Here is an 18,921-nt window from a genome sequence, read left to right as displayed (position 1 = left end):
CAGGAAAAATTGGTCAAGAAGAAAGAAATACCAGATTTTGGTTTAAACAGAACAAGATTTAGCACAGGTTACAGGCCTTCCAATGCTGGAAGCTAAAGAATTGTTCAAAAATAAGGTTTCTAAGATAGACAATTACTTTTCATTTTCTTATTTAAGTAACAAAATCAGTGAATAATATATATGAATTGCCAGAACTACCGGGTGCCAAAGCTTGATAAACATAAGACAGCCCTGATTAAAAGAATATTCTCAGGTGTCACTAGTTGAAAAAGTGAACTTCAAAGGAAATTTTGGTGTCCAAGATTTCATTAGCTAAAAAAAACCATAAATAAAGCAAAAGCATGTTTCACAAGCTTAGGAGACTACAAATACTGGACGTCAGCTCAAAATGCACTAATAAAATAGTCAAACACTCTCATAAAAACTTAATCAGAGACACAAACAGACCTTACCTACCATGATGCTGTCAGGCATTACTATGATATAATAAAGCTGAAGCTCGCAGAACGCTTTTTCCAGGAATTTAATTACAGCCACGAATATATTGTTTAGTTGACATAGCAAAAAATTAAGTATGCCATAATGATTAAACAGATACAGCACAATATCAAACAAAACCAAATACAGCAAAATCTCCTGTTTCTTCACATGCAACTCAAAAAACAACAACAACAACAACAACAAAAAAACCCCAAAAAACCCCCAAAACCAACGAACACTTCACACAGAAAAACACACTGGGAATTACAGGCAAAACCAGCACAGTAATTAATTTCAGGTTCACTTACAGTGAATTATTCTGTTGTGCCGCATGAGAAACAAGACAAAATGAAAAGCACACAATGATAAATCATCTTGTAGATCTATGACAATATTTTGCAAACAAGAGATTATTTAGACATTAAAGGAAACTCAGCACTTGAAAGATTATTTTAGGATAGAGAGGGAGAGATACTGAAGCTATTAAAGCCCAATATTTTATAACATGTTTCCTCCCACTCCCAGCTTTATAAATACGATGGATTTAACCTCTCAGGTATATTCCCTCCATTCACACATGCTAACATATTTCACAGTATGTCCCTGCGACAGATGCAGAACAATAAAACAGCAGATGAGCAACTGAACATCAAAACTGCAGTTCCTGAAGAACTCCTTGAACTTGCTCAAGTGCTGCTTCAGTGCTAAGTACGTGCAGTTTATTCAGTGCTAACCCTCCCAGCCCCTAGAATTTGCAAAAATTACCTCCTGTTTTGTCTAGTGAAGGAACAGGCAAAAGATTTGTCTGACCTGAGACTTACTGGTTTTCCAGCGGCGCATTATGCTACGAGACCATTGGGTGGCAGCAGCAAAGCACACTGCATAGTACCTTAGTGAAAACCAAAACCCCCCAAAATCTGGGGGTTCCCAAACTGTGATATATGAACTTGATGCTCCATCAAATTCTTCAAGAAAAGAGTACAAAACCAAAATAATTTCGAAACTTCCAACTGCTACTTGCAAACAATTGCATTACAATTGCAAACCCACCAGCTAGTGAGTGTGGAGCTCAAAGTAGTCATGGTTCCAGCCAAAAATCAGAGAGGTTAAACAATTTTTTCTTAAGCAATTGTTTTCAAATTCAAATCTTTACCAAAAAAAACAAGTCTCAAAAAAAGACAGTCTGGCTACCTTTTAACCATACATTCTTCCTCAAAAAGCAACACAAAGCACTCTGTTGTACACAGAACAACAGAAAAGTTGTAACCCCTGGACCAGGAGCTGGGCACCGCAGCAGTGACACCAGGTAGCACAGGCATGTTCTGCCAGAGATTTTCAGAGAAACGTGAAACGTGTAGAAACGTGACAGAGAGGGGAGAAAAGGAAAACCAAAGCAGGAACTTGACCCTCATCCTCTTGCTCCCTAGGCCCTCAGACCAGGCCTTCACTTCTAGGAAACACGTACGAGCTATAAATGAACTACTAACATAGTTTCACTTACCACAATGGGTGAAGACATGCTGCGGTCTGATCTGAGGTTTAAAGAAAGCCTCAGGAAGCCTCTTCATGGCACTAATTTAAGCACAAGCTTACATGCTGGTCTCTGGAATTCTGTTTATTTTGGCCTGAAAGCTGCAATATGGGCACTAGAAATGTTTACATCTAGTAAATGTAAATTCTGCAGCAGTATCTTCTGGCAATGCTAGCTGTGTTAAGGAAAGTAGGTGAGTCTAGACTCAAAGGCTGCTTGAGCAATATAGACTTTTTAGCACAGTGGTGTCATCTTCTTTTTAAAAATAGAAAGCTGAAAGCTTTTCCTTAGATACTGTTGATGTTCCTTCTCATTATCACTTGACAAGTAAGATCTTGGTAGGATAATATGATATATTCTCTGGTTATATTTCACATTATTCCTAAGTCCTGAATGCAACATTCTACGCAACTGCTAACACAGAATTCTGGATATAGAAATAGGATGGGAATTACAATCTTTAATATCAAAAATACTCTCTAAAAGCCTGTCTCTATTGGTATGGTTCTATTAGAAATATGAGCAAGCCAACACACAAAAACATCATCATGAAGGAACACTCTCTTTCATTTTAACAGCCGTTCCTCATGTGATTGATTAAAACAGGAAAAGAGATTTCTCACGTGCCTGCATGCTCAGGTTTTTAAATGTTTGTTTTGTTTTTTAAAAAGGTTTCTGTTTCCTCTTTTGATCTCTCTAATTTATGCTTCTCAACTGTAGTGCCTCAGAAGCTTCCGCCAATGCAAGCTAAAGCAAGTCCATCAACCTCACAGTCAAGCAGGAAAAGAAAACTCAACAGTATGTGTGCCGTGGTAAGTGCACACATCGCTCCCCTGCGACCACAGAGCGCAGGTTCTCTGAGACAACCACTCAAGCGGATACTTAGCTTCTCACACACCCCCTACAAAAGATACTCCTTTTGTAGCACTCTACCCATGAGCACAGTGCACCACGCACTCATGACCTCCATGCCACTGTGGCTTCTGCTCCATCGCGGTACTTAGACATGGGAACCTGGTCTGGGGTGTGTACAAATTCAGCAAGGAGTCAGCCAGCCTTCAAGCACCGTCGGCAGCACCACCTCGTGCCTGGTTTTGTGTTTGGTCTTTTTTTTGGGGGGTTGGGTTTTCGTTTTTTCTCCTTATCTCCCCTGGGTTTGTGTTGCTTTATATTATCAGAATAATGGCAACATGGGCACAATTGGGGGCCTCAGAAGTAACTAAACCATGCCTTTTTTTTTACTAATTCCCAATCCAAGACCAAAATACTTAATCCTTGATGTGCTACACTCCAAAGAAAGTCCATATTCCATTCCCTTTCTTCCACCCAATTCACCACTATTTTAAAATCTATTTACAAGGATTTCTCTACTCTTTCACGTCTTTGCCTTAAATCTAAAGTTTGGGGGTTTGGGTTTTTTCCCTGTTTGGTTGGTTGGGTTTTTTAACAGCTAACATCTACCATGTAATTTTTAACTGATGGAAGTAAAATAAGCCAAACTGAGGAACAATCTCTACTGTGCTAGTATGCTTAGGTCTGTGTGACATTTTCTATGACAATATGACAAAATAATAGGGTCCACAAACTCACCTCCACCAGTTTGGACAGCAGTCAGCTGTGGTCCCATTTCTCGCGGCCCTTCGTTGTCCACAGGGTAAGTGGATGTCTGAGATGAGCTCGTTCCTTGTGTATCATCATCACCCAACACTGTGGTCTGAGCCCTGAGCATTTCCAGGGCTCCTATGCTTGCCATCTCCTCAAAACCTTCCGACATCTGAGCTAAGGGAGAATCTCGAGACGCAGAGAGAAACGGAGTGTCCAGAGGCGAGCTTGGAGGGGACAACGATGACAAGGAGGACCGCGATGACAGGGACGCCAGGGACTGTGGGGTATCCAGAGACCTCCGCTGCTTATTGAAATTTGAGTGTCCAATGGGATCAGCGTATGGCACATCTTTTGTGAGAGACTCGAAAGGAATTATGTCAAAGCGTAAATGCTGCCCGTAGTCTGTAACGCTATCCGATTTGTCGTACTGTGGAAGGCCATAGATGTCCGTAAAGCTGACCGAGCTGAGGGAGCCTCTGCTGGAGGCCAAGGATCCTCGACTGGAGGCCAGGGATCCCCTGCTGCTGCCAGAAGACATTGTGAGGGTGCTAGCCGACAGACTACGGCAGGCAAAGAAAGAGAAAACAAAAAAGGCCCTTTCAAATATAATCAGAAACACCAGCACAGACACAAAAAACATCAATCCAGATTACACAAGCACTTTTACATGTATTCAGTAGAGTGACACGGAGAGATGATTTGCCATTTTCAGGTCTAGCTCGTGTCTCTTGCCCTGGTCTCAAGCACAACCATGACTGGAACAGCACAAGTGATAACCAAATCAGGACCAAGTGCCTGAAGACAAATGGTCCAACAGGACGAGCCTACTCTTTCCTCCAATGTGTAAGCAGCCATAATTTGGCCGAAAAGAGGCCGGAGCAGGATCTGGGTCAGTGGACTCAATGTAAAGCCAGAAAGGGTAGATTACCATGATCCAGCTTGAATTTACATTAATGATGGGTCATAAACACATCAGGGAGAAGTGCAAAGGGATTTGGAAAGTCCTAACGAACTGCTGTGTAAACCTCACCCTCACAGGTTTTCCAGTGCAAAATAAAAAAGACTTTAGAATGAATCCTATTCTAGTTCCTCTTTCCTCTTACCACTCTCAGACAGTTAGGGAGAGAAGAATATAAGTGACAGAGAGAGAAGTGAGACGCAGCAGGAACTGAGCTTTTGATGTTGGTGTGGTGTTGAGCTAAGGAATCCCTAAGAGCTGCATCTAAAAAGGCAGCTGCGTGTGTGAATATGCAAAACATTCTGGGCTTCTGTGTGGATCTTGGCACGTTCTTGTATTTAAATGGCAAAATTTTGTCATCTCACCAGGGATCAAAAACCCCTCCTTAAGAGGAGGTATCAGAAGATTAAAACCTCACAGAACTTAAAAGAATGTTATCTTCATATTAGTAAAACTGTAACAATATCACAATGGGTTTTAAGTACATATCTTCTTCTCAGAAAATAAGATAACATATAAAATTCCCAAATACACATAATAATCTAGCCCAAATAGCCATCACTAATACTATTCATAAAAGTCCATCCAAATCATCACATTCCATAGACCAAACTGTATAAGTTTAGTAAAAAACTAATTTACTTGGCACACATACATGAAGAATTAAAAGGTAAACTTTATAGATTATTAATATTCTTCTCTGCTGCTGTTAAACTTCAAAACCTGCTGGTTTTACATAACTCACCTTTTTAACTGGGAGTGTAAATATGAGGTTAAACGTGTAGCTTCTTCTAGTTGCATAAGCAAACAATTTCTCTTTTCCTGTAACAGTATCCTATAATTAAACAGATACATATTACTATTTTTCTTCATTACAGTAGTGCTCAAGTGCTAGGAGCTTTCCAATTACAGGAAAATATCATTGCATTGCAATTTGGAATATAAAAAGAAGTTTCACTGTTTAATGAAAAGTTTTAATTTATGCAGCTCATATGCAGTGACGGTAATTCCAGCAAGAACACAAGAACCAAGACTCCAGCAGAATTCCTAGACAAGAAAAGTTAATTGAGGCACAATGTAAGAGTCACGATGTTGAAAATACATTACAGCAATTAGCAAAGTCATAAAAAGTCCTAGGTAAAAACATCAGACTCTACAAGATCTTTTTTTCCCTTGCAACAATCTGATTGTGTCAGTAAAATAGAGAGAATGACTATGACTTTCGTCGCCTTGGCAGGAAAAAAATATTCCAAATAGCTCTATTATCCAAGCTGATTAGTGTCAAATTTCAAAGATAAAAAGAAAATTCTTGGAGGACTTCTGTTAAGCACTAACCATAAAACTCAACTTCAAGCTCTAATTCTAGGTGTTTCAAGTACATTTATATAACATATTTAAGCAGGTGATACAGCATTTTGAACACTAAGCTGCGACTTATTTTTGCCCATTCTAATAACAAGCAGCTGAATTACTCACTGCCACAACACAAGCGGAATGTACCTATAATGCTGTTGGTCTCATACACCTATAAGATATCTTAAATTCTGTATTTTGAGATCATTAAAACTTTGAAGAATAGATTTTATCTATTGATACCACATTTATTCTTTTCCTGAATCCAGAATGATAAGAGTAACAAGTATTTTGTTTTCCCAAGCCCAATCACTGAACTTCAAAATAAAATCAGGGTGGTGATCTGTTGTGTGTTGTACATTTGTACGTCCAGGAAAGTTACTGCTCCAGCCCTGCATTCACAAGTTGGCTGGAAATTGGGATTCTGACAGACAGTTTGGAGAAAGCAGATCAAACTTATTTGAGTGCTTCAGACCTTCCTCAATTGCAAAGACAACTGTTAGAAATCAACATGTTAATGGGCAGGATTGAAAAAAAAAACAAAACAAAAAACCCACCAAAACAAAAAACACAACAAAAAGGGAGTCCTTCCAGATAAAACAAAATGGCAGCATTATTTTCAATAAACTTTGGATGGTTAAGATATGAAAAGAGTATGTCTTTGTTAGCAGTAAAAACATAAATCTCTCAACTTCTTTGGCCTCCAACTTCATCAGTTCATATGCTGGCAAGGAGCTGTAGCGGTGCGCTCCAGCAACCCCACCACCCTCTGGGGAGGCTCCCTTCATTGCAACCACACGGCAGAAGCTGCACACCCAAGCACGTGCAACGCTGAAGCTTTTCTCCAGCTTCTGTGGACCCCAGGCCAGCTTAACCAAGTGGTGCAAGGAAGGCTGCAGCTCAGCCAGGTAAACTTACATGATAAAGGCACTGCACGCAGGCACCAAAAGAAAAAGACAAATGGATGCAAGAAACTTAACTGATTCAAAAGCTTGCAGCGGAAAGAAGGGGTATCCACACCATCTACTTTAAAAAACAAACTTAGGAACCTACACTCCAGAGTCATCAATGCTGTAAGGTAGGTACCTGTGCTAAAGGGTAATAGATGCCTCCAACTAAAGCTGCCAGCCAATCTTAGGGGGGAAAAAAAAAAAACCAAACCCAACAAAAAAAACCCCAAACAAAAACCAAACAAACAAAACCTAAAAAAACCCCAAACAAACACAAACAAACAATCAAAAAAAAAAACCACCCAACAACCAAAAAGCCCCCATCTCTCTCATACAGATTTTAAGTTAGTTCTGATCTGCACATAACTCAGTGCCTTTAAAACTCAGTAACAGAACTGAACTGGTACTTATTTAAAGAGGAAACTTCTTTGTATGTCACGATTAGGAGAAAATGGAAATAGAAAAGCAAAACTAGCAATGGTTTTGGTTACTCCTGAGCCTAAACCAACCAAACAAATAAATTAGGGCTACTAATAGTTAAGCTATCCTCTAGTTTGTTATACAAAAATAGAGTGCCCTTCAATATTATTCTAACTTCTACTCAACTTTTGCTAGCATTTGAAATATCAAGTATCACATTGGAATGCTGGTTTCCACAGCATGAACTACATGGAAAAATAGCTTGGCCTTCTTGCCAACGTAGTATGCACTACCTAACATGAGAGCCCAAAACCAACAAATAAAACTTACTACACTGCAGTATAAAGTGAACTCCCTTTTCTGTCAGTTTAAGCTGCAAAGCCAATGTAACGATATTGCAAAAATTGCAAAATATGTAACACTGAACTGTAGCTTGGCTGTTAAATTTCTATTTATTGCCTGGATTTACTGTCTGAAGTAAGCCTTTTCAAAGGAACTGAAGTTCTGAAAATTTGTATGTGGAAGGCACTTCCAAATATTTTAAATATTTTAAAAGTGTCTTAATTATGTAAATATTAACCTTTACACAGATCACATTAAAGCTGGTTCATGTAGTTCTCCTCAAGTGTCAAACCTGGCTTTTTACCACTATTTAAGAGAAGCAAGTCTGGGAGACAAGAACAAGTACTTTCTTCTTTCACTGGAAGCTGTCTATGGTAACAAGAGGAGGTTAAGAGGTTTTGTCCATTTCTTTGGCTACAGGAAAAACTGGGCAACTTAGAAATAGACACAGTGTTTCCATTAATATGTTTCAGGGGTGGTTTGTTTTTACATATAACTTGATATTTAAGTTTTCAAGAATGACTCTGTTTACTATGTTCTCTGAATGTCAGAGTTGGGATGTGCTCCCACTGCCGAGACTGCAAATTAAAAGGAAAAATTGTATACAAAAAGCAGTAAAAACTTAACCATTTAACTTTCCTGTTATAAGTCAGAAACCAAATATAGGAAAGGATCTTTGTTCTGATGTTTTTGGAGATGAATATTACTCCACTGCAAAATAACAGAAAAATCTTTCACTATCCAGGTACTGTTATTCATGTCTCTATTATCAGACAATATTATTCAGACTTTTTAGATGAATGAAAGGAGAACTAACTAGTCGACATCACTCTAACTCTCCGTCAGAAAACTTCAAGACAGACAGAATTAAATAATGGCACGCAGGAGTAGTCTCTTCCTTTTTTGAAAGCAAATTAGTCTAGTAACATTTTTATTTTGTTTCTTCAACACAGTAAAATTCCCTACTCTTCCTTTTGAAACTACCTATATGGATCTTACAATAGATAAGAAAAACAATTTAAGTTCCCAAACCTTTCAGTGGCCCCGTGAGCAGACGTTGCTCGAGCCCGTTGAATTTCATCCTCCAAGCGTCTTTTTTCTTCCTCCAAACGTGCAATGTCTTCTGGGGATCGTCTCTGCTGACTGATAAGCTGCAACTCCTGAAGAAGAGCCTCCTTCTCTTTGATCAGCTGAAGACGGTCCCTGTCCGCTTCAGCCATTCCTGGCCAGGATTCATTGTCTAGCAAGGCCAGCTGCTGTTGTATATTCGAAACTCTTTAAAAGAGGATAAATATACTTCAAAATGCAGAAGAGACAAAGATTAAGACAATTAAGAGGAAAAATACCAAAAAGTGAAGTCTGTTGACTTCTGTGACTTTTTTCTTCTAAATTTCGAAACACGAAAATGTAGAAGAGTTTGGAAGCATTGTTTGTTTCTGGTTTTTGTGAGGGGTTTTGTTTTGTGTATTTTTAAAACACTAAAGAACTGCAAGTGCTCCTAAGTGTGTAGCTGTATAAGAACTACAATGCATTTATCTATCACATGGACAATATCTGTCTTCACAGCTTTCTCATTTTGTAATAAATCAATTCATATTTTAGAGCTCTTGAGTTTGCTGCCTGTACAGCTGATGAAGTTGAACATCCTCTCATTCCTCATTCTTCCACTACGAGATCTTAACTTGGGATTTCAGAAGTGCAGTGAGAAGTTGAAGGGGATGAAGTGGGGATGCTTATCTAGTGACAATAGGTCCATGTATTCATGTCTCACCTAGTAGAGGAATGGTTCAAGGGGCTGAAAATACTAGGCAGTCCTGACTGACAACAAAATTTTTAAAATAAATAAGCTGTCAGTAAAACAAAAACACAGGTCTGGAAAAAAGATTTACCGGTTACAAAATACAGGTGGCTTTAGATGGATCCATCATCAAATCAAGCAATTAAATACGCTATTTTTTTTGTAGTAGGCTTTATAGCCAAAAGTAGTTTCCTATATCTCAATATGCTGAACCACTACATGAAACAACAGTTTTAAGAATAATTTCACAGTTGACATTTTAAGAAAATGTTCTGCTAAAACCACATTTTGAACTCTTATAAATATTGCAAAGAACCCTAAAGCTAGAAATTTCACAAATGTTTCTTTTGGTAAAATCAAAAGGTATATAAGCATAATAGGGAGAACACACTTTTACTGCTAGGTATTTATGCTTGTCTTACAATGGGCAATTTAGACACTTTGGAATGTTAAAGTTAAAATAAAAAGTAAATAAGAAAATCTAGCTTTCTGATTTTTGAACATTTGAAACTAAAGAACTGTACAACAGTTATGCAGTTGTACACCTCAGTTTCACCTTCACTTTGAAATGGTAGCATTCAAAGTTCAGTGCACCATAAAAGATTATAACCCTTTAAATAAATAAATAAAAGCACATTTAAAGCCAGCCATAAAAGTGGGATATGCTTTTGTTCTTTTGGTAAGTTAGTTTAAGTAATCTTTTTTTCCAAAATATCTGGTAAGAAAGAAAAGACAATAATAAAACAAGGCAAAGTAAAAGCACATAACAAGCAAACAGATCCGCAGTGTGATAACATATTTAAGAATAAAAGAAAAGGCATAGACATGACAAAGGTAAGTTTTTCCCTATCTAACAACAAAACCTCATGCAATGTTTATTTCATACTGACATCTGGAAAGTATTTGGCCATCTTATTACCAGGGGAAGGGAAATAAAGTATCAATATAAGTCATTTCGCAATGACTGCATTCATATATGAATAGGAATTTCACTGTGAGTTTTGTCAAATAAGATTCTCTGCCCCCCCCTTAGATTTCATTTACAGCAAGTAAAGAACTTGGGTATTATGTTACATTTTAGTCTAAAGCAGAATACTTTATCAAGCCTTTCAATACTATTTCCTCCTCCTTGCATTAATAACCAACCTCCTGCCAATAGCTACTGAAAGCACCATTGTGAATCGATATGTATAGTCTACATATTTCATGCCTCAGCTACTGTGCATGAATTCCAGATGCAGCTTCCTGAAGAACACCTTGCCCCATCAACCAAACATCAGGGCCAGGAAGAGCAAGCAGATTCAGAACCTTCCTCTCCCCTACCCAGGCTGCTACGCTGTTCAAGATTCAGTAAACACTCCTGAAGGTGTATACAGCTTGATTTTCAAGTGTTCAGTGCCAAATGAAACAAATGGGGACTCAAGGTCCTTTCAACAGAATTACTGAATTCAGGTACAATTAGGTTATCATAGCTTGGCAAGCGAGTGTGAATCACATAAGCCCTGGCAATGTATTTGAGTGACCATGTTCACAAGCTCTTACACAGCTTATGGATGAAAGATGAGATGTATCTGGTGAAGTCTCTGGGTTGTTTTATAAGGTAGCTGAAGGACTGGCCCTCTCTTTCATTTTAACACTCACAGTTGTTTTGCTAGCTATTTTTCTAATGCGGGGTGAGCTGGTTAAAAAGCTGACCATTGGAGCAAATAAATGCTAATGCAGGCAACAAGGAAGAGAGAAGTACCAGCAGGCAAGAGGGGAAGGTGGGATCCCCCCTTTCAGCGCTAGTTAACCACTGAATCCGCTCGGCTGTAGAGTAAAACACCACCACCAATACAAGAGGTTTTAATTTAGACTCTTGAGCTTGCTGAGAGCACGTAACTCCCTTTGGGTATGACATTCCAGTTTAAAGTTTGTTTTTTCCCCTCAATTTCTGTTATGATGATGCTTCGAAAGTAGGAAGTTGTCATATAGTAACTTAATTATACTGTTATTAAAGGGAAAAGTACTGCTGTGGACAAGATTTGTATCACTGAAGAGTTCCAAAATCTGATTAGGTTATTTACTTTGATTCCCTTTTACGCTCTTCGCATTTCAGCTAGCTCTTCTTGGCTCTATGTTTTCCCTTTAAGCAAAGAAAAAGCACTCACAAAACACTACATAATGCAGGAATCTGTTGGGAGGGGAACTTCAGCACCAGTAAGCCAGTCTTCTGCAACCTGTATTTCCTGCAAATGAACTGAAGTTTTTAGGGAATTTTGTTGCTTGCTTTCCACCGAGGATTCTCTCTGTGTGGTAAGTTGTTCCAAAAAGCTACCAGTGATAAACTTTTTAAAGTTTATCTCCTTGGCTAGAAAACATCCCTAAGGCTTTTATGGTCTCACTCACTCAAACCTAAGAAAAATATCTGAGCAGTCATGTTCTGTTAAAAACATAATAAAAAATCCTCTTAAGCATGTTCCATAATTGCAATGTCTTCTCCCAACACAAGCTTTTCTTCCCAAACACAATAAATGCATAAATAAGCAATTTTACTGTGCTTGTCCATGCCAGATTTTATACCTATACTACACCAGCCATCCTCACCGCTGGTATGTTACAAAAAAGTGGCTGTTTTGCATTTTCAGACTCAGTGCATATATTCACCCACCTTAAAAACCCGCTTAAATAAAGCAATGACTGGACATGGATTGCAATTTAAAGGAGAAAAAAAAAAATTTAGGATCCTTTATGAAGCCTCTGTTTTTCAAATACGTTTTTCCTTCCTACCGGGTATTTTTTAAGATACTACTTCTTAAGGGTAGTCACTGTAAAAGAGTACTTTTATTTGGCCTAATGCCAGATACCGAAGTCCCTACTGATAGAGCCATTTAACATATTCCTGGGGAAAAAACAGTTAATTTTGGGCCATCAACATTCCAGGCATTTTGCCCATTCCCATCCTTGCATAACAAGTGCTGAGGAGCTTGCATTCCACGCTTGAGTAGGTGGTATCAAATGACTGGTTTCCTAGGTAAGCAGACCGACTTGCTGCTTATTTCAGCATTCAAAAATTTCAAATGGAGATGAATATAACAGCTCCTGTTAAGCAGGATAGCAGGAGGGGCACAGATGGGATGACAAAGGTTTAACCTGGTGATCTTAAGTAAACACTGATTCGAAATGGCAAACTTGCCCTGAAAGAGTCATACTAATGTAGCTAGAATGATGCCTAGCCCAAGATAATGCAGACATAGCATGAGGGTGGAGATCAGTACAGCCAGTAACTTACTACACAAACTACATCATGGCGGGCAAAAAAGCATGTATTTTCAGGATTTACAGCATGTCTGAATCATTACGTATCTACACAGACCCACCCTAGACAAAATAGGGCAACCCTTCTGTCACTGGAAATACCAGGGGAACCTAAAAGATTTCGTTAATGTCTAGAACCTCATTTTCAAGGCTGCTATCTGAACCCAGCACTAATGAAATTATACTGCTGAGCTCGAGAACATTTCAGTTTAGAACCGGTTATTTATCAAAATAAAGCATGAGAAGTGAGATTAAAGTAAAAATCACTTTTTGTGAGATGAAAGAGTCTCATTTACAATTACAATTAACCCCATGTTGAGACCATTACTCAGATTATGAACAAGACAGGTGTCCTGAGGAGGGAAATACTCTGAAGCAATACAAAGGTCTAACTCATGCTCGTAAAAGGGAAAATTATGGTTATCCTACAGCTGGCACTTCCTAACCTACAAGCTCTGGCCTTTCTAGCTTAAAGAAGTTCTTTGAACTTACTTTGTCTGAATTTTCCAAAGAAAAAACCCAATACCCCCCTACATTTAAATGCCTAGAGTTTCGGATGATATACCGAGTCCACTCTACAGCTGAGGCCTTTGTTACCCGTGGAATGGGAAGACCGGTGGGGATAAAATAAAGCAAAAAATCCACAGGTATGATTTGGAGGAGAACAGTGGCTAAGGTCACACAAATATGCAGAGACGATCAACATAAATCAGCCCAGCTTATTCTTTTCCTTAGGCTTATAATTGGACGCGGTTCTCTGCCACTTCAGGTAACAGGGAACTTCTCCCACGTGCAATACCCAGAGGAGGTAGCTGTGGGACTGAAGACACATAATGAAGGGTGTAAGAACTCGGTAATCCCTGGTATTTACGGACCCTCTTGAGAGTGAGTTATGATTTATATCCAAAGAGGGGAAAGGCTGGAGAAAGGGGAAGAAAGAAATGGAAAGAACAAGAAGCTGGGGAACTCAGCCAAATGCTCACAAAATTTCTCCACTGTGTCTACTTTGGCTGTTCCTGCAAGTATGTGCCACTGTGGCTTTGGCGGACAACACGAGTACGCTCTGTAGAATATCCAGCCTTTCTGGCAGCCTGATTCAATAGCAAGGAGGTCTTAAATTGGCTTAAGACACTCATGAAACCTTTAGAGTCCACTGGCATTTTGCAGATAAAATTAGGTATTCACCTTCAGGAAAACTGCAAAGCCTGCTAAAACCAATGGCGGAGAGGAGTTAGTATTTTCCCCAATTCACAGGTAAACTGGTATAATGAGAACTTTAAAGACTGTTCAAGAGCATGGCTCAGCTCCCTTTAGAACCCAAAGAAAAAGTTTTATGTTTAAAAATCAACACTGGGAGATTTAGGTTTAGCTGACATGTCTGAGCCAGATATTTATGTGGTATCAGACAAATTACTTCATCCCTAAATCAAATTTTCAGATTAGTTGAGCAGAACAAAGCATAGAAATTAGGCAATTGCACCTTGAAACCTGCCTACACAAGATGAATTTTAACAGGAAAATTCTTGACTATGTTATTGTATCAGTATTGGAATGTTGCTATCAATGTCCAACCGACAAGTATTTTGTCAGTATAAGCACAAATTGCACTGACACACTTCTGCTTGTACTAGTGCTTTTAAAAACCCAACTGAAAATTTAGACAAGTTTGCAACAAAGTAACTATTCAGCAACTACACTGAAAAGAAAGAAGTAACATTCTTAAAGGGAATGTGGAAATACTAAGCATGGCTGAGGAGGAGGCTTTTTCAAGGCTGAAATAAATCTGATGACAGCCACTGTATGATTTAAACAATTGCAATGAAAAATAACATCTTTGAATTGAAATTTACAGAAGGCATAAACAAATTACTGCTTTTGCACCCAAATTAGATAAGCTGGTTGAAAATGCTTGGATGTATTAGTTCATTAAAGTTAGCTACCATCAGACTGGATTACTTTAAAAAAAAAAAAAAAAAATCACAGTTAAAAATTTTGGTGCTTCTTATTGGCAGGATCATTTTTCATCTAGTGATGAATACAATTCAGGATATGAGGCACTCCAGCAATGACATTTCATGATCATTTGCTAATATACTTCATGTAGTCATTACACTGAACTGCACAACTTAAGAGTTATCAAAGAAAAACAATTTGCTTTTGATTTCTCTTTCTATGAAACAGTCTATTCAGAAAAGTGCTCGAGGGGCACACTTTCCAGTGTGCAAATGCTTTCATGAGAGGTGGTCTCACTGAAATAGCAACTGAAACTAAAAACGGTATTTATCCAGGCAGCTTGGGGCTGTCTGTTCAAAAAGACCATCCTCCCTCCCTCCCGTTTCTCTGGAGGGCCACACTGACAGATCTGAGAGAAGAAATTTCATGGAAATAAGGTACAGTTTATTTAAAAATAAAGGGGGGAGAGAAGAGTAAAGAGCAGAAGAAAAGTGATTGAGCCTCTCTTCAGCATGACTGGCGCATTAAAAAGCAGAATTTACACGCTTCCTCCCAGAGCCTGGATCAGACACAGGAGAGAAGACCTCTTCCCCAGCGTGCTGAAGATGTCAGAACCCACAGCTCACATCATCTGAAATACCCATGGGAAAAATTAAACTGCAAATTATCCTACTTCCTTCCAGTGGGAAACTGAAGGGGAAAAAAAAGCTACGTGGATGTCTTAATTTATGCAAAGGACAAACCACTCAGTAGCTAGAGAGATTTCTGAAGGAGGAATTAAAATCAAATTATCTTTTATGAGGGAGGAGAGATATTTTGGGAGCATAAGCCAACTTCTCTACTATCACTGGGTCTCATCTCCTGAATTCTTCAAGACAGTTCATTCAGAAATCCTAACGCTGCATTTTCTTGCTAAGACACCATATACAGAGAACATATTTTTATTTTTAAGCACTTCTTTACTACATACGGCAAATATTCTGCTTGTATCTAGAGCTGTTTGATGTTCTGGCTAGATTCACAAGAATGACTAAATTACAACACACTGCCCTTCAGTTTGTGGGGCTTTTTTCCTGCTTTCCTTTAAGGGAAAAGACATACTTTTCTCCTACGGTGTATTTTAAAAGTCTCCCATTAAAACTTGGAAATAAGACAGTTTGTCTGTTGTACTTATTTGCTATATGTTTCCACACCCCGTTTGACAAGCAAGTAGTCATAATATACTGCTTTACAGCTGTGACATACTGTAGCATTTTAATTTTCTACTTCGTAGATTTTAATCCATCACAGCACATTCCGTCACCCACACTGTGCAGTAACAGTAGATATTTCACCAGCCAAGGGAGAACGAACACAAAGATATTTAGTAGAGACAAAAGCCCTACAGAAATGCCAGCAAGCTAAGGGGAAGGAATGCATGATAAATGAAGAATGCAACCACAGAGATAACTGGTAGGGGCAATGAGCTTTGTGCAGTTCCACTCAAAAGCTGAAAGCTGATTACTTCCGTACAACATACTGGGCAGAATAAGGCTACTATTTTAAAGCAACTAACATGCTTTTGCTAAATAACAGACCATTGTCAGAGCTGCTATCCCGGGACAGCAAAACTACCCTTACTGCAATTACTATTCTCTAGTGGGAAGGTTAGTTACCCAGATTTTCTACACTTAATTGAACATCAGAAGTGAGCTGGGGTTTGATGTTAGAAATACTGCATTCCACGCATAAACAAGTGTTCAGCATTTCCAGCTGAGAAATGCTTCTGCTACTAAAAAAAAAAAAAAAACAAACACCAAACAAAAAAACCAAAAACCACCAAATAAAAAAACCCCCACCGCTCTATCCTTTCCCTGCAATAACATACAAGAAGAGAATTGTTTTGAAAAACACACAGAAAAGGTATGTCAGAAAACTGAACTAAAAACATTTAATACAATCTTCACAGCACCAGTGGCTCTCCTAAACTAAACAGTATAAAACTAAACTCTATCCTTCTTCTTTCGGTAACTGTCATCAACCCCTACATTATCACTGGACTATTAAGTGCTAAGCGTTGAACCTGTGACCAAACAGGACACTGATGGGTTTTTGTTTTGCCCTTTTTTTGCCCAATTATTTAACCCTTATTAGGTAACAGTCACTGGTATTCACATGCGGTATTTTACCATACAGACTTTCATTCCAGTTACAAATCCTGATTTAGCTGTGTCTCTCTAACATGCTTGCACCAATTTAATCTTTTTTTTAAGTCTGTTTTGTGTACAAATGTGGGTAAATTTTCCAAAAACAACGAAATAGCGAATTGTCTATAAAGCTTCCAATGCCTGCCAAGACACATGACAGCATTACAGTTTCCCCCAAAGGAAAAGTCACCATAATATGAAAAAAATGAGGCAAAAGTATTGAACTTTTTTTTAATCCTTGTTCTGAGAGATGTAAAAAACTGGCAAAATAGACAAATTTGAAAAGAAAAAGAAAAATCCTAATTAAAAAAAATTTACAAACTAAGGTTTTCGAAGTTAATACATACTGAATCTTTTAAGTGTCAGTCAATTTTAATATGAGAATGTTCTATCAGCACTAATTAAAATAATCATAAGTGCATAAAATTACTGTGTTCAAGTCATCATCTATACCTAAACTATTGTCCTGAATATGTGGCAAATAGTTTGAAAACAATGAGGCTAAATGAGGACCCACTAAACTATACTAGTCGATAGTATTTTTAAAATAGTACTAAATAAGAATAGATTACTTTTACAAAGCCATGGAAAAACACTGCAAGACTGACTTTCACAAAAGAAATACTTATGATAAGCAATTCGATTGAAGGACTTAGTGTAGAATTAATCTATTTCCAGTAATTTTTTTTTTTTTTTTTTAAATTTTTATCAGATTTTTTTTTCAATCACAACATTCATTTTTATGTACTCTTTTGTTCAGCTCTGAACATCTTCATTTATCTCACAGGAAGTTCTGCATTCTTTCTTCACACTTAGTTCACGACTTCAGTACACTGAACTTAGAACACAGGTATGCAAAGCTCTGAATGTACTGACAGACCAAGCTGATAAATGTAAAGACTGTTTATATTGAGGTTTGAGAAAAAGGGGAAAAAAATAAAATAGTTCAATTAAACTGCTGCAATTTTGTGTTTATACAAGTGTAGAACAGGGCTGACATTTAGCTTTATCTCTGCAAACGAATATAATAATCTTACGATAAAGTCTTATGTTTCCCTAAGCTTTTACTATCTGTGAACTACTCAATAGTAAGCAAATAGTCTTCCTAAAGATATTTCAGCTAGGAGGCTGGTTCCAGTTCTCCTTTGAAAACTTTAATCACAAGAGTGAAAATAAAAACCAACAAATTTATCTTAATTACCTTTTCTTGGCCTCTTCGTATTGCCAGTTCAGTCTTACTTTGTCTACAAGTCTTGTTTTGTCATCAAACCCAAACTTTTGCAGTTGAAGAGCAAGGAGAGCGGGGAAAAAAGAGAGGGAGAAATGAGATTTTAAAAACACTCTCACAATTAAAAACGGGATGAATTAGTCTCACTTACTGGACTCACTAGAAAACCTCAACACTTTAAGTAATAACATAATAAAAATGAATTTTATGCTTTAGAAATACAAAACTGATTTATTGCTAAAAATACAGAAGATAAATGAGCTCTTTCAATAAATTATGATCCTGGAAATTAAGGGTTAGCGAATAGAATCACTGATGAATGGTCAAAGCTTTTCAACTTTATCCAAGCCTAAAACACACAGAGTATTTTTAATTGAAATATTGAATATACTTGATACAGCTATTTTATGGATAGTTTAATTAGAAGTAATTCAGATTACATTCCCTGTACTGTGATGTGTTACTCAGCACTTAGATCACTAGTGTGTTTTAAACACTAATTACAAAAACGTCACCTGATCCTTGAACCAGTTGTAGAATGCACGTTTAAGCTACAACTCCTACTGTATACAGTCCAGCTTCTATAGCAACTTTTTTCCATCCCAGGGCATCAGCAGTTCCCCTCTTCAGAAGTCTGCGTACGGTCTAAAAGTTAAAATCCAAGTCCCTATTTAAGTGCATTGCTGCACCTCTGGATTTCTCATCTAACTGCTGCTTTTGCTCCTTTCATCATCACACGTGTAAAAAAAACCCACCTCTTTTTTACTCACATTCCACCACTAATAATTCAGGAAAACAATTAACATCATTATGTATTTTA

The 18,921-nt window shown here is 37.9% G+C and overlaps 1 protein-coding gene across 2 annotated transcripts in view; it reads right to left on the bottom strand.

Moving 5' to 3' along the window:
* The window catches only part of WWC3 (WWC family member 3), a 61,399-nt gene that overhangs the window by 18,293 nt on the left and 24,185 nt on the right, over nucleotides 1–18,921 (bottom strand). For both annotated transcript variants that reach the window (XM_009575674.1, XM_009575675.1), the window contains exons 7-10: nucleotides 18,075–18,148; nucleotides 8,672–8,914; nucleotides 5,320–5,409; nucleotides 3,602–4,176 (exon numbers count right to left, since the gene is read on the bottom strand). In XM_009575674.1, coding sequence (XP_009573969.1) covers nucleotides 3,602–4,176; nucleotides 5,320–5,409; nucleotides 8,672–8,914; nucleotides 18,075–18,148 — 982 coding nt within the window. The remainder of the gene's footprint in view (nucleotides 1–3,601; nucleotides 4,177–5,319; nucleotides 5,410–8,671; nucleotides 8,915–18,074; nucleotides 18,149–18,921) is intronic.

This window comes from Fulmarus glacialis, unplaced genomic scaffold (assembly GCF_000690835.1).
Source record: "Fulmarus glacialis isolate BGI_N327 unplaced genomic scaffold, ASM69083v1 scaffold14324, whole genome shotgun sequence".
NCBI lineage: Eukaryota > Metazoa > Chordata > Aves > Procellariiformes > Procellariidae > Fulmarus > Fulmarus glacialis.
The sequence above is the reverse complement of the archived record's forward strand: the minus strand, read 5'-3'. Positions and strand labels throughout refer to the sequence as shown.